The 23,660-nt window shown below is 35.2% G+C and overlaps 1 protein-coding gene across 5 annotated transcripts in view; it reads left to right on the top strand.

Annotated features, from left to right (window-relative positions):
* Positions 1-23,660, top strand: part of LOC150108542 (uncharacterized) — a 174,186-nt gene that overhangs the window by 119,158 nt on the left and 31,368 nt on the right. Inside the window, exon 1 of one of the 5 annotated variants that reach the window (XM_090390833.1) lies at positions 6,342-6,747. The exons of 3 other annotated variants lie outside the window; for them this stretch is intronic. In XM_090390833.1, coding sequence (XP_090246959.1) covers positions 6,684-6,747 — 64 coding nt within the window. In that variant the 5' untranslated portion in view covers positions 6,342-6,683. Of the gene's footprint in view, positions 1-6,341; positions 6,748-7,637; positions 7,772-23,660 lie in introns of those variants that run through there. One more of the 5 variants, XM_090390834.1, reaches the window with a different exon arrangement.

Genomic DNA, 23,660 nt, shown 5'->3' on the forward strand with positions numbered 1-23,660 from the left:
AACTGGCTTCAAGAATAAAAAAATAAAAATTAGGACAGCTTTCAAAAGCAGTTTTATATGCAGTTCTTTTTCTTATTATTTTTGTTTGCATTAGATATTCAGAATTAAGATCTTTGCTAATAATTCTACCACTGCTTACTTAGAGAGAATGTGCTTGTTGCTATAACATGATTCGGTTCAAGTCTACTTTATTCAAAACTAACTTGTATTCAAATTTAAGTGTAAAAACGCGGAGATGAAACACTTTCTTGCTAAAATGAATTTAAAATATTTTCTTCGTTCTCTTGTTATTCTAAAACCAACTTGATTTTCTCTTTCTTCTCTTATATATACATGCATTTACATAGAATATTACACAAATATAAATGCTTATAAAGTACTGACTATTCTTTGTGTGTAGATAACCAAACATTACATCATATTCTTCTATTTTTAATAACAAAACATCACATAAATCGATAAATTAAAGGGTTTAGCGTTGAAGAATGGACACCTTTAAATGAAAATAATATCAAACCCAGCGATGCTCACCGGAGCAAGCATTATTTTTCATTTCCTTTTCGTGTATTTCGCTGCATTTCCTTCCATTAGTGAAGCCGATATAACATTAGTCAGGTCCAGTGAGTACTCATTCATGCTAACTGCCAGGAAATGAAATCGTTTAATGGATTAGATGAGATTAAAACTGGAAACGAACCTCTTTTTGCACCCTGGGGCGTAAAAGGGAAAATCCAAAACTTCTGTTTGCTCTTGGAAGAGAGAGAGAGAGAGAGAGAGAGAGAGAGGGGGGGGGGGATTTTACACGTTCTCAGTCATAAACACAAAAATCAAGTTCATTCCAATCCTTACCTTCGCCCTTTAAACGCAGGTGTATGGAAAAGATATATCGTCACTAAGAGATAGTTAGTTTAGTATTTTAATCAGCCTTATTAATATATCCCCCAGAAAAATCGCACAATATCTACTCTACGTAACTTTTGACTTATATGAGGCATTTACATTAAAACGAGTGCTGCCGTTATTTACAGGTATAAAAAAAATCTTTCATGATGTTGAAATGAACAATATTTCATGATCGATAGGTTTTTTCCACCATGATTGGTATATTTGTGTTTGTAGTCGAATAGTTTTTAAGATACTGTCTAAATTTTCGCATTTAATAATTGAATGCACGATTTTTAGCAGGATTCCTCTAGAGTGAGTTTCAGTTCTCTCTCTCTCTCTCTCTCATGCTTATAAGAATTTGTTTTGCATCAGTGTATAAAGTGAGTCCTGTGTTTAGTTTTACTAGTCTGTATTACTTTTATTTCCTCCCCCACATCTTGCTAACTTTTGTAATGTTTATTTTCTAGTGTGTGTGTGTGTGTGTGTGTGTGTGCTCCAGCTTTATAAGACCAGATGGTCAAAAAGACAAGTTGGAGATCAATTCCTTCTTTATCTTTCATGCGCCTTTGCTGTAAACCAGCTGTGCCCCTAAATTTCAATAGCGGAAGATCTTGCACAATCTAGAATGGTCAGGCCAGAACTCAGAAATTGAGAAACAGAAAATATATTTTCTGTTTCTCAATTTCTCAACACGTATCATCTCAACACGTATCATCCAAAACTGTACACGTACATTTTTGGATGATACGTGTACAGTGGATCCAAGTTGTAACGCCGCTACATATAATGCGGATTATGAACTAATGTGGGTGTTGGAATGCCCTCCTCCTCCTCGTATTAATCATCGAAGGTGAATAGGTTAGCTGCCAACTTCTGCATGAGTGAATAATCTTTCCCGCCTGTTACGGTGAGAATAATCTTCAGTTTGTTTCTAGACAGCATGTCTGTAAACGTGGGTGGGTGTTATTCTCATTGTATATGAGTCTCTTTCATCCAATGCGTTATCATAAAACGCGAAAAAAATTTTCTAAAGCAAGAAATCCATCTCTTTTATAAAAACGCATGCTGGTCTACATAAGGTACCTCATGTGTATTGAACTAATCCTGTATTTTAGCTCTAACTCGTCCCTCCTAATATCTTAACGACAACTGCTGATATGCGCTATTTCTTGGTTGGATGAGTAGATCGTATCTCCACTCTTCAACCGACAGGCTGAGTTTGAATCCGTTGTGGCACATGGATATTTGTGAATGTCTCTAATTTGTAACTTATTTTAGGTATCCGGTGTCAGACCACCACTATTCTACTTATCAGAGGCCTGGAATAGTTTTTTTTTTTTTCTTCAAAAAAAAAAGTTCCATGGTTTAATCATCAGGGCCATTTTCTAGATTAGCCCATCTCCAGTATTAAATGCATTATATGTTTATAACATTACATGAAAAAGTAACATATATAATCCGTTGCTCCATAGTTTTTACAGTTTTATTTGTTTGGTTATTTTTCAGTAAATTTGGGTAAAGAAAGGTCGAGAATATAAGCACTTGGGGTTGTATGACTTAACTATGATTAATGATATAGTAGGTGAAGACATTGTACATCAAAATCGATAGCAATTCATTGCCATTGACTTTAATGTACAATGGTGTAAAATTTGCAGTACGTAGGACACATTATTTAGTTGTTTTAGTTCATAGGAGATGCTGGGAACTTGGAAATATTGAGTAATTGAGTATCGGAGGAGAAGAAGATACGGCAGATCATGTGCTATGAGAAGCAGATAGCAATGCGCGAGAATATAAAGTATAGGAAAGAAAAATGACAGGTGTAATTAAGGAAAGAGAAAATAAAATATGAAAATATATAGAAATAACAGTTCAAACATAATTCCAAAGCAAGTAGAAAGAAGCTAGGGTAATCAGGAGAGAAAGATGACACGCCGAATTGTTAATGAATCGAGTGTTTTAGATATTAAGTAAGCTTGGTGTTAAGCAGGCAGAACTGAATGGAATGTCTGCGCCTGTATTAATAATTCATTTTAGATCCTGTGATCTCTGAATATACTCAGCTTTTATTTTAAACACAAATAGTTTGGTGTTACGACAACCCGTGTTGAAAGTCGTAAGCATCAGTGACCTAAAAGTTGCAGAGTAGAGTAGAGCCGTCATTTTTAAATTTAAGCTTTGCATTTCAAGGTCAAAGCGAGATATAGTGATAGAAGACTGCGAGATCTAAAATGAAATATATGATACTATTTATTTTAGCATGTAATTTTTGCCTTATTAGGATAATCAATCACATGCATTAAGATTAAGGAATGTGCGAAGGAACAAACAGTTCACTTGATCGATTGCACGTTGAGATCACATCAGGGAAAGTTTCTGTGAATTTGGAAGACGGGAAAGATTCAAAGTGGATAAGTTTCGTTCTTTTGCTCCAACTTTCCACGATACCACTGCTGCACTGCACGGCACTATATTTCAAAAAACCTCTCGTATTAGTTGAGTGGCCTCCTAACCTGTTGTGTCTGTGGGTTCGAATTCCACTATGACTTGGATATTTGTAAATGACCTTGAGTAACAGATGAATTTTATTATCCGGCGTATCCTACTATCACTATCATGCTTACTGTAGGTCTGGTGCCTTAACAAATTTCTGTTTGATTTCGAGAGCAGGCTTTCAAATTATCAATTTCCATTAATGGTAGATTGGATTCACTTTAAAAGTAAAAAGTGTAAAGTCCATTTTAGAGATGGAATGGTTAATTGAAATGCGGGTTATGAGTGAGCGGATACTAAAAGAATTCAAGGTGATACGTGATTGGAATTATGTCTAAAATTTCTCATCTCTTGTGGTCCATCTAAAATGGATGGACCACAAGAGATGAGTTTAGTGGAATTAGTAGAGTCTAAAATAATAACAAGAATAATAATCAAAAATCAAAAATCAACTAACGCCTTTTTATTCCCGTATACGGGAGTAGGCGAGGCCATTTAGCCCTATCTAACTTTTGGAGACTGAGTGGGCAGTTCAATCTCCACTGGTACCCAATCAGAGACAGATGGCCCAAGGCTATCACTAATTAAGCGGTACGCAGTGAAGAGAGACGGCTCAAATGTGCCGCCATCTCGTGGTCCCTAACCCTAACACAATATATTTAATGTCTGAAATAATGTGGGTTCTACGGTCGATTTTCTTGAGTTTACAGGACGAAAAACCCGAGTTTCCGGGAGGAAAAACCTGCTTGCCCGTGCCAGAGATCGACTAACTCGGGAACCGGTCGAAAAAAGGCTTAGAAAAATTTCCTCTAGTCGCCGACTAGACTCGAAACCAAGTCTTCCTTCGTGCGGCCAAGCGCGGCGGTGTGCAAACGCCACATCCGCTGAGCTACACAGTACACTGGATATAAAAATTAAACTGAAAATGAACACTGTTAGGTATTACACATCGCTCTTGAGAGCCTGACCTCTTTTATATTCATTATAATGAGAGAGTCTGTAGGTCGTCTCACACGACGGACATTATAATCGGGACTCTTGTATTACATCAAGCCAGATGCTCATCAATGGGAGGTCCTCCCTCGGTCCTTGCCTTGGAATAATTATTTTTATTGCATTGACATATATAGAAACTGATTAACATGAAAATTAACTGATTGATTTGGCTCTGTTGCAGTACCATATCAGTCAGTGACCTTTCTTAATAGATCTCATACCTATCTATACAGATCACGTCTTTTATCTTCTTTCTCTTCCCCATCTCCTTCCTGTTTGAAATCATAACTTTGATATCTTCTTATAAGCCGATTGCAACTTAAGTCACTAGATAGTTATCAGCTATTTAGGAACCTCTTTTATGAAGTAATCGAAATGCCAGTCAGATTAGCAATGTTAAACGAGTCAACAATGTAGGCCATTGAGGCTCAACTAAAATTCAAATACCTTGATTGGATTTGAGTTATGTCAATTGAGCTGAGAGTTTTTACTTGAACTCAAACCGATTTTCAGATCTCTGTCCGAAGTAAATACACTTTTAAAAAAATAGGTACAGCTTGTAAAAATAACGTCAAATCTGCACATAAACTTGGCTGTATTAATTAGTGTGTAACCTATTTGATATGATGCTTACCCATTCAGTGCCACTGCTTTTTTAATTTCTTTTTAAATGTTTGCATGCCTCCCTGAGTAATTCATCATTCCAGTAATGAGATGATTGGAGTTATAGCGTAATCGTAAAAAATTCGACTACAGAATAAATGGTAAGTTAGACAAAGAATCGGAGAGATTTTGAATGCAGAGGTTTCTAGGATATATCCCGGCCAGATGAAGAATAAGGGAACACGGAACTGTAATAAGTAGTCTACTTATTACATTTCAGCCATTGTTCTTTAATTGGGAGCTTTACATTTCGTGAAACGAACTATCCATCACCTTGCTGTTGTCAGTCAGTAACCACTTTTCTTTCACAACGTGTCATCCTCTATAAACAATTAGTTTTTCTTACACACGGACGTCGTTAATCTCAAGGAATCATGAAACGCTCGAACTCTCAGCCATAAGCCAATTAAAAAACTATATGAACAAATACACTAAACATTACATCGCGTTGCTTTTGTCAAGAAAACTTGGCGGCTTGACACGGATCAGTGAACACACTCTGGTCAGCTCTAGTTGTGAGAACTCAACATTGTAACAGTAAAGTATTTCGGGTTACAGAATTGTCTGATGTCCTCAATTTAGAAGCAATTTTTAGAGCAATGTGTGCTTGGGATTTCTCTTCTAATCTTAAAATAAATCTAGAGGTGTTATGTCTTGAGAGTCATTATGTCATGTATTATGGAACCGAATGCATCTCGCCTATAGTGAGGGGAGGGAAGAAAGATATAATAGATAGAGAGAGAGAAAAACTTAAGATGACATTGCATAAGATTCGAAATGCATTATTGTCCTTCAAAATGCATGTTATTTAATTACTCCTTAATATACAATACGCTGCACATTAAAATATGCAGCTCATTTTGGGCTACAGAAAAAAGAAGCTTTGTGTGATATAAAACTTTCGCCTGTTGCTCAATTGTCCTTATCACATGACTCACATTCATCAACAGCAGCCTGATAAAAATTATTGACACAGAAGACCGAAAGTCTTCTTTATCTGAAAACTAAACTGAGGCAAGTAAGAAAGTTTTCGTTTTAACATTCTCGTATTTTCTTTCGAGTTTAGTTTTTAATATTTTGGGTACTAACGATGATCTTTGTGTGTGTGTGTGTGTGCGTGTGCGTGCAGGAAGTGGAGGTGCAGTATCGACCAGTTCAGTGGAGCAGCATCCATGGAAATGCTCATAGAAAAGACATAATGCAGAAACAGAACGTCTGTGGAAAAGCCATTTGAAGGAAGTCAGTGAAAAAAAAGCCATCTATAAACAAATGAGGGAAATTTTTGGCGCGCCACTCCAGATGTGAGAACAATATTCGAACGTTGGGTGGATTTGTGATTTATAAAGTGTTATGAATTGAGTAGAATGAGAGTAACATTTAGAACAAAAAAGAATACCAAACGTTTTGGTAAATTAAAAAGTTATGGAGGTGATGTGATCGATGCATGTTGGTTAGTGAATGAAGTGTATCAGAAGTGAGGGAGAACGAGGCATGGTCTTTCTTCAAGGAAATGAATGAGCGGAGAGGAAGCTACCAATCCACTTACAAGGAGTAGGGTAGGAGGGGGATCATAAGATGGCAAAAAGAAGGCCGTGCCAAATTCGATCAAATTCCAGGAAAATATCAATTATTTGAGTATTTTTATGTCAATCTGGCGAAAGATTAGAGGAGGCATTCTGAAAGTGGTTTATGAAATAGTAAGGAAAGGTAAGTTAAACAAAAGTTAAAGGATAAGACTGACGAAGAGGTCTGCTTCATATTTCGGAGATGTTTCCATTGTCCCACCAGGATGTGTATGTGTGTGTGTGTGTGTGAGAGAGAGAGAGAGAGAGAGAGAGAGAGAGAGAGAGAGAGAGATGAGTATGATATATAGATAACTGACGATTTTGATCTCCCTGTGCAAGATATCTACCACCTTGTTTATACAAGGTTTGTAAACCCTTTTGCAAACCACTTTACTTTTATGTTTAGTCTTTAAAGAAAGGTTTTGGGATAATGTGATACTCGTGTTACCCATGCTGCTAAACGTACGATAAGTTTACGACCTTTCATGATTGTATGATTCAAATTTTAAAAAAAAGTATCCATTCCATTCGCAGTTATGTGATGCGTAATCCACGCTTTGTTTTGTTCCCTTTTGGCATAATATCGCAAAACTTCTATATCACAAGAATGATAAAGCTGCAACTGTATTACATAAGTAGTTTCGTATCGTTTTATTTTACAATGTCCAATGACAGGTAAGTTTGTTTAACCTGGATCTAAACAAAAAGCGGTGGATGTATTTCGCAACGAATCGTACGCCAAATTTCATCTCCACCCATCAGTCGGTTTAAGAGATAAAGTCGAGACTCGAACTTAATCATTTCTGATAATTTTTTAAAATTTTTTCTGGTATTTTATGTATACATAAATATGCCAGACAAATATTTCTACAGAAATAAATATTTTGATAATTCACACCGTTATCACATTTCTATTGCGAGATGTAATCGAGTTGCTCTGACGTTACAGATTTTGATTTGATAATTCATTTTAGCTGGAATGATAAGATTATTACACGTGCTTTACACAGAATCAAGCGCAGTGAACAATATTTGTAAGCAGGAGTGCTTTCATTTCCCTAACATTTTAGTAATGCTAAGAATGAAGTTGGATGACCTATATATCATCCTCTTGTGCTGGTAACCTCGTAGTCATCCGACACACTTATAGATGTCTGGTTTGGAACGTAAGTACACGTCTTGTGGGGATTTTCAGATTTAAGTTTTATTTATTTTTTGTGAGCTTAAAATAAGTACAGTGGTGCATAGAAGCACGAAATCTGAGTTGTAGACGCAAGCAATCGCCCCCCCCCCCCCCACACACACAATTGAGAATTTGCCATTGATTCGGAAAAAAAAAACATTGAAGGTGCAATGTGATCACTGTATAACTTGTCAACACACACTTGTCACAAGTGTTTTATTTTTATTTTATATTTCTTGAACATTTTTGAAATCGGAAACAAGATGGTACAAGTGTGAGGTGAAAATGGGGCAACGAAGAAAACTGACAAACAGTTTTCTTACTATAAAGGAAGGCAATCCTTAGACTTTTACCTCATCTCCATTCGTAGCGAATGTAATATTCACAACAAAAAATGTTTAATCATTAAACCAAACTAAATGTGAAGATCTCGAATAGGTTGTTGCCTTCCAAGTTGTAATAATCTCGAAATAAGACAAGACCCTAAAAACATGTTATTTTATATTCGTACTGACTGTCCTCTATTGAGCTGCTCTAGGCAGTTGTAAGATATTTATAAATGAAGAGTTCAAAATTTCAGGGACTATAATGGAAACCGAAAGAATCTATTTAATTCTGCATGTCATATGAATACAGTAAACCCTCGATTTAACGGACTTATAGGGGTGTTCGTTAAATCGAAACTCTGTTAAATCGCGAATTTTTTAAAAATAAAAATATCTGTAACATTATACTGCAATTTTATCAAATAAAAAATTGTTTTACACACAATTTTCACACTTTTAGATAAGTTAATGTGAAGTTAATGTTCGATGTTGAGGCGCTTGGTTTAGGTAACCTGCTTTGAAAAAACTATCAAGTTTTTTTTTTTGAACTTTTGAATTCTGCTGTTTTTTTTTATAATTAACTTCCTAAAATTCCGAAAATGTGTGTAATAAAACTGCCGCAGAAGGTCACGCCACGCGACCAAAGAACCAATTACAGTGCGATTGGAGTGATCACGTCCTAATCATTCTCCGAACATGTTTTATGAGCGGCGACTCATTTATGTCGGCTAAATTACTACGGTGTTTTTCCAACATATGATGGCCTATTCGCCAAAATTTGTTAAAAATAACAGGAAATTAATAACAAAAATAACCTGTTAATTTAATTATAAGCAAATCTTGGTTAAAAGCATTTTAAAATTAACAGGGTGTTAATTTTCACATGTGACATACGGACTGGAAATTTTGTCAGTTAAATCCGAAGTCCGTTAAATCGAGGGTTTACTGTATTTTCTTAACGAAGTAGTGCAGCATGTAAGGACGCCTACTGTCTTCCTTGGCTAACTTATTTCCATTTTGATGTTCTGTGGCATAGCACGTTATTGCCGCAAGGTCTTCAACGATACTTATGCTAATAGGCCATATCTGTTTGTGTGTGTGTGTGTGTGTGTGTGCGCGTGCGTGCAAGGCTTGCAAAGTAGCCCCAAACAAGTTGTACAATGCTCCGAGCAGAGATCTAAGATAGCACCTCAGAGATTTTTATTTTATTTTATATTTTTATTTTATTTTTCTGTGGTTATTATTTCGGCCTTGTTGATGGAGTGTTTTTTTCCTACAACTAATAGGTTCGAATCCTACCATAGACATAAATATTGTTTAGGGATTGTCTTTAGATGGTCGATGATTTTCATCGCCCTGTGTGAAACCACCACGGAACTTATTGGGGTGCTGAAGTGGCTCGCAAACGTGCAGTTTCGCCTTTGGTTTCTAGAGTAGGATTTGCAGATTATTTAGCCTTTGCCCGTCCACGCTTCTAATGCTAATGTACTTTAGGCTAACAGCCTTTCGTGAATGGATTTCACATAAAAACGGTTAGTAAATAAATTATTTGCAAAATTAAAATTTCAGTGTTTAACATTCATTTGGTGTGAAAATAAATATTTCTTTAAAAAAAAACTTTCTGAAAACAGACAAGTAACAATTTACGAATTCTTTAGCTAAGATTATTTTTACTTCAGAGGAAGCCCTTCCTCACTAACTGTTTAACACAAACAATAAAGCCAAGGCCGGTTTTAAGAGTTGTTGTAACTCCTAAGCTATAAGTTCTAGGTCCTCTCTCCTACTGAGAATATCTTAGGTAATCTATACTGAGAGGCCCTTGCAGTGTAAAATCCGAAGCTGTATCTTGCTTAAATTCGGTCCTGGATAAACTAAATTCCACAGTAACTGGTATTTATCACGGTTTTTGTCAATCACATAGGATATGATAACATTAATTGGCCAACATTGTGCATATTATCCAAGTTGTTTTTTTTTTTGAATATTTTGAATATTTAGAAAAAATGAACATCGCTTGGAGTTATATTATTACATTACAGTAGTAACCCTCAACTTCTGCAATCAAATACAAGTCATTTGGCTACAGAATATAAGCTTTAGAGAAGTAATTAAAGTTTATTATCTCTAATAAAAGTTGCGATATCGTTTCCAGTTTACTGTTTGCATCAATGCATTTCGAAAATATTTAACGATCATTATTATTATTATTATACTAAAGTTGTAGTCCTTTTGGCACGATCATGATCTGCTAGGGGCTGCCTGGGATTCTTAAGCAGCTATCGACTGATAGCTTGTTTAACAGTTTTTTTTTTTTTTTTTTTTTTGTTGCTGTTGAAGACAGATGGCAAAAAGTGATGAAATCCAGAAGCCTTGAGTATGTTCGCATTAGCTATTAAGTAGCATTCCTGTGCTGCTTATTGTTACTATATTGACAGTCATAAGAAAGTTGTTGGAGATCAAGAAAAGTCTACAGTGAGGCCAGATTGTTCCACATCACAGGTTCATAGTCAATAGGTATTCGGAAATAACGGAAGACAGAAACAAGGTCACCACAATCGTGAGTCAAAAGTTGCCTCCGCTCTCCCTGCACGAAAACTAATGATTAATATGCTAGTCACGTATCAATCGACTCAGTGATACGGAAAGTGCGCGGAGACGGTGGTAGTGGGAAGAACAAGTTTAGATTCGATCAATTTCCGTTTGGACATCAACTAGAAACTTGTTCCTCGAGTCTAGTATTAGTTTCGGCTATCTAATGCTTCGCTGATTAAACAGAAAGGCGCTACTATTCTACAAGGAGTTGTTTGCCTCGTCTTCGACGCTGCCTGTCTTGAATGAATATTGGTTATCAGTAAGTTTATTAATTCGTAATTGTATTTACTTTTCGAAAATTATATTAGACGTCAGTTAGGGGTTCTTTCTTTCATTATGACGAAAATCAACTTAATTTCGAGTTATTAAAACAGTTACAGTAGTGAGTTTATCTCGATTTTTTTTTTTTCATGGTTTCCTTTATGGTTCTTGAACAGTTTTTAAAGATGTGTTCGATTTCACGAAAGGTTTTTAAAACTCATTTAAAATTCTTAAACTTTCTGTAGTCATTTCTCCGTAAAGACATTAACCGTTTGTCTTAGCCAAGCAAAAAAAAAAAAAGAAAGGAACCTCGGACTTCCTGGTATTTAATATTATTGTTATGCATTTTTGTTGTATGAAACTTCGTATGAATACTATCGGGAAGTTTATATTCGTGTTCTAGAAATCACACATGCACCTTGCGGACCAGAGCACTAACATCTTAGCCTTCTCAGTACAAGGAAAAAAATTATGACATACGATGGGAATGATCACAGGCATTCCCTTAGCCTTTTAATGCATCCCTATGATAGTTAAATACTCTCTGCACCATTATGTAACCATTGAACATTTTTCTGTTTCTATTTGGGATTGTAAGTTCTTTGAACGCCATTGCCCCACGTGCATATACTTACATCAGATCTTTCCATATTTTGTTGCGTGTACTTTTTATTCTTGAAATAAATCTTTATTTTGCTTTCATAACCATCACAGCATAACTCCATTGAGTCAAATCACAGTTTAACTTGGAAACAGATAACAAGTTTTTTCTTTTCAATTTTATTTTTCATATAATAGCAGATTTTTCTTAATGTCTATTGGTGCGCGGAACAGACTTCAAAAGGTTGCAAAGAGGGCATGGATAGCACTCTATTAGTTTTTTTTTTGTTTTGTTTTTTTTAAATCGGTCGACAGCCGGTCTTACCATCGTCGAGGTTGAGTGGGTTCTTGGGGCGTGCTAGATGATAAGAAATATTCTAAAATCGATTTTACTGACTTACGGGATTAAAAACATGATTGTCAATTTTAAGAAGACCAGAACTTTATCACGTGTCACTGAGATAGAAATAATTTCAGAACATTATTATTGAGAACACACACAATATGCTATTCCCTGTTTAGTGCACGGATGAAACATATTATTGCTGCGAAACCATAGCATTGCATCAGTTGCAATCTGCATCGGCAACACACGCTGACTACTGCCATCTGGTATGCAAGTAGCTATAGTAACCATGGAAACATAAGGTCACATCTTAGTCAAACAAACGAAACTATTTTATTATACAGAGACAAGATATAACATTTTAAATCCCCCCTTTTTTTTTTTTTACATTTTTGTCCACAATAAAATGTAAATAAATATGACCACCTTATATGCGTCTTAGTATTAAAAAATGATTTAATGAAGGAAACTGTAAATAATAAATGTAGAGAATGAAATAAATGTAAGTAAATACAAGGTAAAATTTAAAGACATCTAAATAAAAGGAAATAAATGACGAAAACGAAAATAAATATACTTTTAAAAATATCGTTTATTTAAAAGACTATAGTTTATTATGGCGCTGAACTGAATCCAAATCATTTAGCTCTTTAATAATAAATTTTCCAAGGAATAAACTCTTTGTAAGAAAAGTGTTTGTTGATTTATATGTTCGTCCTTTATTTTTTGAAAGACGAGTTTGTCATCTTAATTTCCGATAGACGGAAAATAAAATTAGCCATTCTATCTTTCTATGTGAAATTGGCGATATTGGAAAGCAAAGAATCGACTTTCAATCTCTATGCTCAACTATTTTATCGCTTTATGCACAAAAAGCAGAAGAGTTTTTATGTTGAATTCGTTAACCTGCTTAACTTCTTACATTGGAGATGTAACCTACAAAATAAAAAAAAGGTAATCGGAAAATCATAAAATAGCTGAACTATTATTACTAAAATATAAAAGGGAATACACCCTGATGTTTGTCATATCTCTAATTTGGTGGAACTGATGTTGAAAGATTAGTGGGAAGCGAGACTTGGATTGGAAATTCAAATCTTGCCTCCCGCTATGCCAGACTATTCCACCCAAACTATGGCATGCTATTAATTGATATCCAGCCCATAAAGTTATGACATTTTAAAATATTGTAGATACATAAATGAGTTTTGTGATCTGCTGTACATTAATCAAATCAAAAATACTTCGCTGTTTTTGAAAGTCTGGACTGATTTAAATGTTAGGGACAAGTCGTTCTAATCTATTCTTCACCAGTTAGGTATTTCATGTCATAAAATATCTCGTTTTTGATCAAACTGAAAAATATTTGCGATTAGGAATATATTACGTTGGATTTGCGCAAGCTTGTATAATAAAATTGAAAAAAAAATAGACTTCTTAAATTAGAATAAACATAAATAAATCTTTTAATACATTTTCATTCCCCAAAGTTGGCGTTCTTTTAAAGTTCCATCTGTTTTGGAAATACGGTAGGCAGTCATTCCCTACCTCTCGCCAAGACTGAGTATATTTCCAGCAACATGCTAGATATAAGAGCTTAGTTCATAATTTTAAAATTATTCTTTTGTGTATATCTGTGTTCAAATGTGAGTTTTGTTTTTGGAAATCTCCATCTCGAAACAAGAATTCTCGCTTTGAAGGTTTTTGGTCAAAATGTGTTAACTTTCTATTTCATTCGGAATGAGATCGCCCAGCAAGTTAAATGATCTTTTCATTTCATCCTTGAATCCCATAAAAAAAATGTTAGCTGGTGAGAGGCTTCAGATGGCCACTGAAACTTTTCTGTATCACATTCTCTATTGGCTAGAACAGAAATTGCAATTAAGCTTCTACAGAAAAAAAAAAAAAATTAAACCTAACTTGAGATATAACATCTACGTCATCTGAAAGATCCATGATTTTGAACTCTATTCCCCCATCCGAAAAGTAGTTTCGATATATGAAATAAGATGCCGGAACATTGTCCTATTACACTCAGAAAACATTGTAGCGTATTAACTTCAGTTGTTGTTGTTTTTCTTCTCCAAGTGATGTACATCATAAAATCAGATCATGTGATTTTAAAGTATCTTTTAAACCGCGATAACCTTGAGCCTTTTCTATAAATATGGCGATTAGCCAAAGATACAATACAGTCATGTTTTTCCCTGTATCAGCATGTGTGTTCAGGTGTAGCGGTTCCTTGTAATACACAGTAGAGGGAACCAAGAGATAATTTTAAGTTACGTCCATCTAGCTTTTGGTTATTATATTACTGTCCGTATATGTGGAAATTCTTATTGGTCTCTTAACGTGACAACAGTTAAGTTGGGAGAGTATTTGTCGTGTTAGTGACTTGTTTCGAACTTTCCAGAAATGCTTTCTCTCCTATAGTTTAGACGAAAAAAAAAAAAAAAGCTCTTTCAGATAATGTGAAAATTCGAAGTCATTGTGGACTAGCCTAGCAGATTGAATTTTACATTCCTACTGTAGCATCATTATGAACAGAATTTTTGTTGCGGGATTCAACAAGGTTAGTCAAAACACTTATTTATCACTACTCATTATTTTGAACTGATTCGGTTTTTGGAATAAATAAGAATTAATTTGAACTGACCAATTATTTCAACAATAAAAATTGCAAATAATTCTAGAAATATAAAAATTATTCCACAATAATAATAAAAAAAAACGGTTAAGTCAAAAGAACTGAAAATTTCTCGGTGAGTCCTATCGCCAATTGTAAACGCATAAATGCAACCGAAGTTAAATCCAACAGGAATATTTAGTAATGGCAAACGTCTTGTCACTGAGGTACTGAGATTCACGTATATGTACGTTAACACCTACTGATTTTTGCCATGGGAACGTGTAAGCATAACGTCATATTGGTCTTAAGTCAAACAAACGAAACTATTTTATAAAAAAACGGAAGACTGAGGGCCTCACTAAAAAAACTGAGCATTCAAATACTTTTGACTGACAGGTATTTAGCTTGTGCCAAGTTTTGGTGTTTTTATTCGAATACTCCGTATTCGAATAGTAAAACTGCTTAAGAATACAGGTATCCATTCGTAAATCATACCTTGCATTTACTGTACCAAAGATGTAATTATTTTTTCGTTATGCATGACATCTGTCAGATGTCTCCCATCCACTTACGTGAAACTGTGCTATCAAAACCTTTTTACTGTGGAATTAAAACAGTTGCTATTAATCACTGTATTCCTTATTATTTATTACTTTTGGCATTTGTGCAGTCAATTATTATTTATTCAAGAACATTTTCATTTGAAATATGATATATATAGCCAAAGAACGAGAACTTCGACTTTCGATAAACTATCCATATATCCAACTTGTGAGCTGCATGAGGAAATATAAATCGCAAATAAAAAATTCCATTTGTAGGAAGGCTGAATATCCTGTTTTCCCAAAGTCATAAAGAGAATGGCCTTAAAAAAACATAAATCTATTGATTATTAAACGGAACTAATAAGCTGTTCTGCTACTAATGAAAAAGTGCGCAATAGATTAGACTTTATTACACAATACATAATAGATTATTCTTTTTTTTTACTTTATTATTCTGATTATATAACTGTTCATTAACATTGATATTCCATAATAATAATACGAAATAAGTCATCCACAGTGGCACTATATACTCGTAATATAAGAGCAGGCGTACTATCTAATTCTTTTGCTTATTTGTATAGTCTATTTCTTCCTTCTCCAATATTTCCCCAACTATTATTATTATATATTTCTTCAATAGCCTAAATTATTTTATTTCCAACTGAATAATATCTTAAATATTTTAGAATACTTTTTACATGAATTTTGTAATGCACTTTAGCTCAATATAGCATAAATACACTTTTACTTACTCTTTTAGATTTTCTGTCAATTATTTCAGGACAAATATTACATCATAACATGATTTGACCTTGTTGTGCATTTCTTACATTATTATATGCGTATTTAAAAATGTGGCAGACAATGTTCTTTGACCAACGAGACCGCCACGATGTCTACTGGAGATTTGAAGTGGCTTTAAAACGTATCTATGATTAAATTTGCAGAAATTACCCCAGAATGTTTATCACATTGAGTTTAACTCAGTGTGCTAAACGGCACGATAGGCTTAAAACCTTTCGTAAGCTTTCGTATAAAAAAAAAAAATAAGAAATAAATAAATAAAAACGTCATACTTCACGGTAAAATTCACGACGTAGACTGGTAGGAAAATATGCTCCATTCTAGTCACAAACTAAAGAAACAGAGAAAATTTTCTTTTCTTTTTTCTTTTCATCGGATCTAGAATAGCGATCATTGTACAGGAACATGGAATTACGGCCTGTCTGCTTTAGTGTTATTAAAGCCGACTTGAACTCTATGGCACTTCCATAGAGTTCAACGACTTCTCACAAGAGGCACTGTACACCATACAACCCACCATCAACACACTGCACAGTTTGCGCACTACTACTATCTACCGTCTACTAATAGTATTTTCGTTTGATAAACGCGTCTTCGCTAGACGATTTGCCTGTATACGGAATGAAAAATCCGAGTTTTCAGGAGGGGGGGGGACTCCGGTGCCTTCATATGCGATTGGGTAACTCACTTTCAATTGCAAAAATCATGCTGACTAGAGTTCTTAACTTGCTGGGATGATGAAGGGCAGAAACTACCGCCAATCGATTTAAAAAAAAAAATTGAAAAAGTACCTACCTACGTTTGACTTTACAGAAATTATTCAGAGCAGGGGTCTATCTGTTTAACTAACCCTTACTGTACCCAACAAAAGCATATTGTGAACCTATCTACTTTTCAGTATGCTTTTCCGGGCAGGTTTCATTAAAAAAAAAAAAAAAAACTACTTCACTGTAAATTTTATGACGCTAGATTGGCAGAAACAACAATATCCAAATAATAATAATAATAATAAGTAATATAATAAATAGTAATCATACTACTAATAATAATTAACTGATCTATTTTGTAGATAAGGGGGGCGATTCACGTTAACCGATAAAGTGTACACATTACATGATGGCTTGACTGCAAGAATTAAAAGAAAAATTAGATACTGTAGCTGGTCGCTCAGGAAATGGTGGAATTCACATGGCAAAAAAAAAACTGAATTAGGGTTGGATAGATGCCGAGCTACACACGGCACTCACATTGAGGTAATCCACTCAAATAAACAACATATAATAATAATAATTACACTTCAAACTTTCATTCGTAATATTTGTTACTTATTTTTCTAACTTTTACGTCCATGTGTCTTGCTTTTCCCAACAAATGTTGGAATTTTAAGTGCCATTTTTGTGTGTGTCGAAACTTTTCGTTTGTGAAACATCCTCACCCAAAGATCTCATTTTTAAAAGTATTATAAGCTATCCAAATTAAAAACAAGCCAATTCCACAAGTTTCAGTTTTCAGGCCTGTCTAATTTATTCCCATACATAACATAACACACACACACACACACACACACACACACGATTGCTGCAGCTTGAACTGGTAGCTATGATATTTCCAGCTGATATGCAATGATAGCGAAATTCTATTATCGGCTTCATTGTGATTGAATACTGATCTTCATGCGTTAATCGTTCTCTATTAAAGATTAGGGTGAAATATTTTTTTAGTGTTTTTAACGACCGTGTAGTTTTTCATGAGTGATAATCATAGGTTCCGGGGAAACCCCATCAACTTAATATTAGGTTGCTGACTAGGTACTAGTGAGCAACCTAGGTACTAGTGAAGTGCATAAATACCTCAAATTTTTGAACCTACTGTACGATGGGGATCTGGAATTTTTTTATTTATTTATTTATTTTTACATTTTGCGAATACTATAAACATGTAAACATAATACGAAAGTTGATTCTGAACGTAATTTGCATAATCTATCCATTAAATGAAATACTGTTCAGTTGCTTTTAGTGTTTTTTATTTTTATTTGTCTCGTTTATTTTATATGAAATTTTAAAATATCGCACGCTACATTTATCGTTAGCACTTGAGAAAAAATATTTTTTTTTTCCTGCAAGGAAAACCAGAATACCGTTGAACACTTCCTGGCCTGTTTTCTGAACTGAGTGGGAAACGGAAGACTATGAGACAGTTTTATGTAGCATTGGTTGAAAGCTCGAGGCATTTAAGAAGTCTTTGAGATTTCTCAGACGCATACCATATCTCATCCGTACATGCAGGGCAGGTTGCAAGATTCAGGATTATTTCTGGGTCATCAGGTCGTCCTTCTCTACAAACGCCTAAAGTTAAATTCGCATCCCCATGTTTTTTACAATACCGAGTGCTTCTGAAACTATTTTGTGCTTTTTTTTTTGTTGTTGTTGTTTAATTCTTCATAAATGTTATACTTTCTTGGCGCTACTGACATGAGGCTTATGTGGATATCCCTGATATATATAAAACAGAATGTGAGCGGATTCAAAGGATATTAATTGGAAGATTCTTCAAGAAAACGCTGTCTTCACTTCACATTTCAGACAGTAGCCAATATTTTGATATTAATTCGAATAATAAACTTTTAGAAGCTGGTATAAATAGGTAATGTTTGTACCGAATACTAAAGTACCATCCATTTTCAGTAATCAAATATGATTTCATTTCTATCATGCTGTCTTGAATGGAATTTCGAACTGTCTGAAACAATCGTATGAGTTAGCTAATCAATTGAGAATCTCGTTTAGATCATTCATTCCAAAGCTTTTGACATAAGGTCTGAACATTTGACGGATTGAAATAATACTCTTTTGTTTGTACAGGAATTTCGGACCCAAACTGCACGACTGTTATTCCACATCCTTCATTCTCAAAATAAAAAGAAAAATATAAATAAATAAAAAGTCTCACCATGCGACTTTTTTCTTTTACCAAACTTGTTACCGAATTGGAAAAGATTTCAATCTCTAAAGAAAAAAAAAAAATGCACTTGATTTGCTGAGTTCAAAACACATGACTACAATCACAAAGAGCTAGTTCGAAGAAGGAAGAATGCGGTATGTAATAGGGCGAAAATAAATTCGGAAACAATGACGCCTCGTAAATGCATTATCAAAATTTATATAAAAATGCATAATTTTGATTCTTATACATATTAAATGCATTGAAATTTATTCTCTTATACAGGGTGCAATCTCTAAAAATAGGGGGAATACAAACGTAAGTAACGCTTCCTATTTTTTTTTTTTTTTTTATCTCAGAAAATATAATTTAGGGATTTATTTATTTATTCGTATGGAGTTTCCTCCCTTTTTCTTCCCCGTCCCTATTGGGGCGAGTTGAGCTCCCCCTCATGGGTGGTTGTAGATCCGTGTGTGTTCAAGGGGCCGGTTTGCCTGCTTGCGGGATAAAAAACGCCAGATAAACTGGCGGAAAAAACCCTACTGCCCGCGCCCAAGACCGGCTAACTTGGCTATGGCTGAGGAAGATCCTTAAATTCTTCACGTCTTCGACGGGAATCGAACCTGGGACACTCCTTCCCCAGTCATATGGTGGCGAAGCGCACAGCCACTAGGCTAACCGTGCGGACATTCAGGGATTAATCCTCCGTCTTTCGCGAGTATTCTTTCATTTTTCAGCCATAATTCTCTATACACTTTCGCCATTGCAGAGTGAGGGACTGTATACCGCCCTTAAAGTCCACAAGAAAGATCAGTTGTACGTGCACCTATAACAGCCGCCATTTTTAACTACTTATGTACTGCTTGCAATATTTTCACTCGCTTACCGTTATCACAACTGGTTGCATACGAGGGGCGTTACGAATGGAATGCGTCTTATATTTTTACCATCTTCTATCTTAAAACTTATTAGATTAGGTACTGTCTGTAGATAACACTATCATGATTTTGCTTCTACAGAACGCGATATTTTCACTAACAGTTATCAAGATTGATGAGGTTGCAAGACGACGGTACGAAGTTATTTTTTTTTCTCTTTTTCTTTTCTCTGTCTATTCAAATGCGGCAGACAGCTTTATAAGTCACGAGTAGATACTAGAGAGACAACTACTACTCGCTAGTTGTCTCTCTAGTACTACAACTACAACTCTACTCAGTGACTTATAAAGCTTTCTGCCGCATTTGAATAGACAGAGAAAAGAAAAAAGAGAAAAAAAAATAACTTCGTACCGTCGTCTTGCAACCTCATCAATCTTGATAACTGTTAGTGAAAATATCGCGTTCTGTAGAAGCAAAATCATGATAGTGTTATCTACAGACAGTACCTAATCTAATAAGTTTTAAGATAGAAGATGGTAAAAATATAAGACGCATTCCATTCGTACCGCCCCTCGTATGCAACCAGTTTTGATAACGGTAAGCGAGTGAAAATATTGCATTCGTAGAAGCAATCATACTTCTACGTAGTAGTCTCCAGATAGTACATAATAAAATGGATTTCAGAAAGGAATGGGGTAACCCCCTCCGTCCAGGGATATGAATATTAATACATACTAGTGCACTCATGTTACTTACTAGTGGTATACATAATGAGGAACGCTCTGCAATAGCTATTACTGTAAAGATTTTTTTTTTTTCAGGTCCTACGCAGCTAGACATTTGCTAAGATTTTAGAATACATAAGGCACGCTTCAATCATGCTATGGCCGAATTTTTTCACTCAGTGCTGTGTATGTCAGGCTGGTTTATCTGTTTTTATATGAATCCCACCCACAAATATATGTGAACCCGCTTTACAGTATCACCGTGAATGGGAGAAGCGTTAGATAATCCAGAAACCCTGCTCTGGAAACTAAACACGAAACTTTTATTCACGTCACATCAAGCCTCCAATAAGAGCGGTAATGTCTGACTTTGGACCACTTCTACTACCTAAAGACTGTCACAAACATCGATGCCACGTGTGGGATAATTCGAATCGATAGCCTGTGGAAAGAGGAGGCACTGTCCACTCAGTCGACAAGACCAGCAGTTTGCGGGGGGGGGCACTCTGTTTAAGACTCAAGTATGTAGTTCGAAAATAGGGTTTCTAAAGCAAATCTTTTGGTGACTAAATGACTACCTTATGGAAGTGTCAGTTATATACTTGAAAATAAACAATGGAAAAATCAACGACAGTAGGTAAGAAGCCTGTCAAGTCATGGGGGAAAAAATAAATAAAGTTGAAATGACACGGACGATATTTTGAATAAAATTTTGACTTGATTTACTCTGCTCCAGAACTTGGAGTGGGAGAGGGTACTGTTAACAGTCTTTTCATTCCGGAATGAATGAATAAATGAATGGTATGTGTTTCAATTTCTGACTTCTTAGCAACGATACAGTGTAAGAAAATTTACTACTAATAATATTCTCTAATTTATGCATAATGTGTTTAGATGGCAGTGAGCAAAACTTAACTACTGTTTTAGTTGAACAGACTGCGTAATCCTAATCCTGGGGCCTCCTCTCTTTGAGAGGGTTGCAACTTGATTATTGGGGAAATATGACTCAAGGTGATTTCCCGTTGTCTTCCTTGCCGTAAGTATATATGACTGTAGCCGTGTGTGTTCACAGGACCGGTTTTCCCCTTTTTAGGGATGAAGAACCGAGTTACTGGGAGGACTTCCCCCCCCCTTACCTGGGCTCGATCTTTCCGAACCCACCAGGTCTTTCCGACCAAAGGACTTCGTCTATACTGACTGAGCTACGGAGGCTCCAAACAGGCTGCCACTCTACTATTTTTGCATGTAAAACTGTGTCAGGATGTGTGATAAGCCTTGCTTGACAATGTTTTCTAGAATCGGGGGAACAAACTTTAATCAGTCAGGCTTTATTTCTCATCTATTTGCCCATTATATGGAGCATCTGTCCTTATATCTTTATTTTGTATCACTCAACAAAGAAATTTGCTGTGTAATTTTCCACCGATGGCCACTTTGCCAATGTAGCAAAAAAATTCAGTCAATTTGTGTGAAATCTGTATAGTCATGGTAGTGAATCCAGTAATTCAGTGCAAACTGTTGTCCTCTGTAAGCTCAGAGTCCGAAATAATCCAATTATTAAAGTTATATCAAAATGTAATCTCTTTTAATAATGCCTACACAAAGATGGGTAACCTTTTCTCCACATGAAAAACCTGCAAGACAGATTTCTTTTTGCTTCTTGATCTAATGTATAACGCATCGCAGTTAGTTTCAAAAGAACAATAACAGAATGGTGAATAAAATGGTAGTATATATAAAATGGTAAAATTCTGCGATAAAGTAAATTGATAAAACGGATTTCCAGAAGTATAGTCAGGTGGAAGTATGGTGGTTTAATACAAAATAAAACTTTCTTTCTACTAAACTTACGGCATATAATTAATTTGCTGGATGGGTGGTCGATTGGATTGCGTCTCCTCTTTGCGATCAAAACTGTCGGTTTGCATTCCATGCCATAGATGCTTGTTAAAGTCTTTATGTCACAAATGATTTTCATCGCGAGTGAGATTACCACCTTGCTTACCGAATGAGTTGTTTGAAAAAGTAGTATATTTGGTCAGAGTTCCAGATTGTCTGATCCTTAGATTTCCCCCCTCCCTTTCATAAAACAATGTATTTTCTATACTATTAGAAACTTGGGGAATCACACTATGAAGCCCTGGTAGATTTTGGCGAGATATGGTCGTTCGAATATCTAGAATGAACCCACGAACATGACGTCTGATATCCTTGGGAACTTGAACAGGTAGTTCTTGAAAATCATCGACAAGTTGCAGTAAATGGAATTATAAGCGACATGGGAATCTCAAGGACTGTGTATATCCGGTATAATCTATAATTATTTGAAACGAAATAAAAATAAACCTCAGCACTAAGGTTTTTTTCATCTTTGAATGATGAAACCTTCTTTGTTATTAACCTTTCATACTCATAAAAGTCAAAAGAAGGAATTGTTCATCGTGGTCAATTGGTGACAAGTACAGCACTCTAAGTGATTATAGGACGTCCTCTTTTAAATAGTTGTAGGTATTAGTGGATCGGACATACAAACCTTATTAATCAAAATATTAAACTTCTCTGTTTGGTAAGCGTCAGCTTTTTTATTTTTATTTATTTATTTTTCTAAATAATATGTGGATTTTTCTTTGAACCTTCTGCGATGATTCGAATACTGATAAACCTAATACAGCATCGTATAGGTTTTACTATCCTTGGAAAAATTTGGTCTATCCAACCATGTCAAAATCAAAATAAAATGCCATCATTATGTACTCCTCACAGTGAGCATTCTCTCGAATGCAAGAAAAAAGTAATTTAGTATGAGGTTTGTATGTCTTCGTCGCTGCGGTATTTGTTTTGTGCGTAGGTTTCAAAAACAGATAGTGTATCAAAATCTGACAAGAGTCCATTGTGTGGGTGCATGTAGATGATGTAAAAGTGTAGCAATTCACTTCTTATATAAAAGTGTGTCTGAAGAATAACTTGGCTGTCAAACGTAAATTACTCTCCCTGCTTTTTTTATGCCATTCCCAAATAGTTGTAAACTTACACACCCTGTTTGGACTAAAGAATTAAATAAACCTGGAACCACTCTGTATAAATTAAATGATATGTCTACAAGCCACTTCAGGTTGCAGTAAGAAGGCTGGAGATCTCGCACCAGGCGACAGAAATCATGTGTAACCTAAAATCATTCAAACATCTATGCCCATAGTGGGATTCGAATCCATTCCTGTAG

This window comes from Typopeltis vanoorti, chromosome 3, assembly GCF_054136105.1.
Source record: "Typopeltis vanoorti isolate ZY-2024b chromosome 3, IOZ_Tvanoo_1.0, whole genome shotgun sequence".
NCBI classification, from domain to species: Eukaryota; Metazoa; Arthropoda; class Arachnida; order Uropygi; family Thelyphonidae; genus Typopeltis; species Typopeltis vanoorti.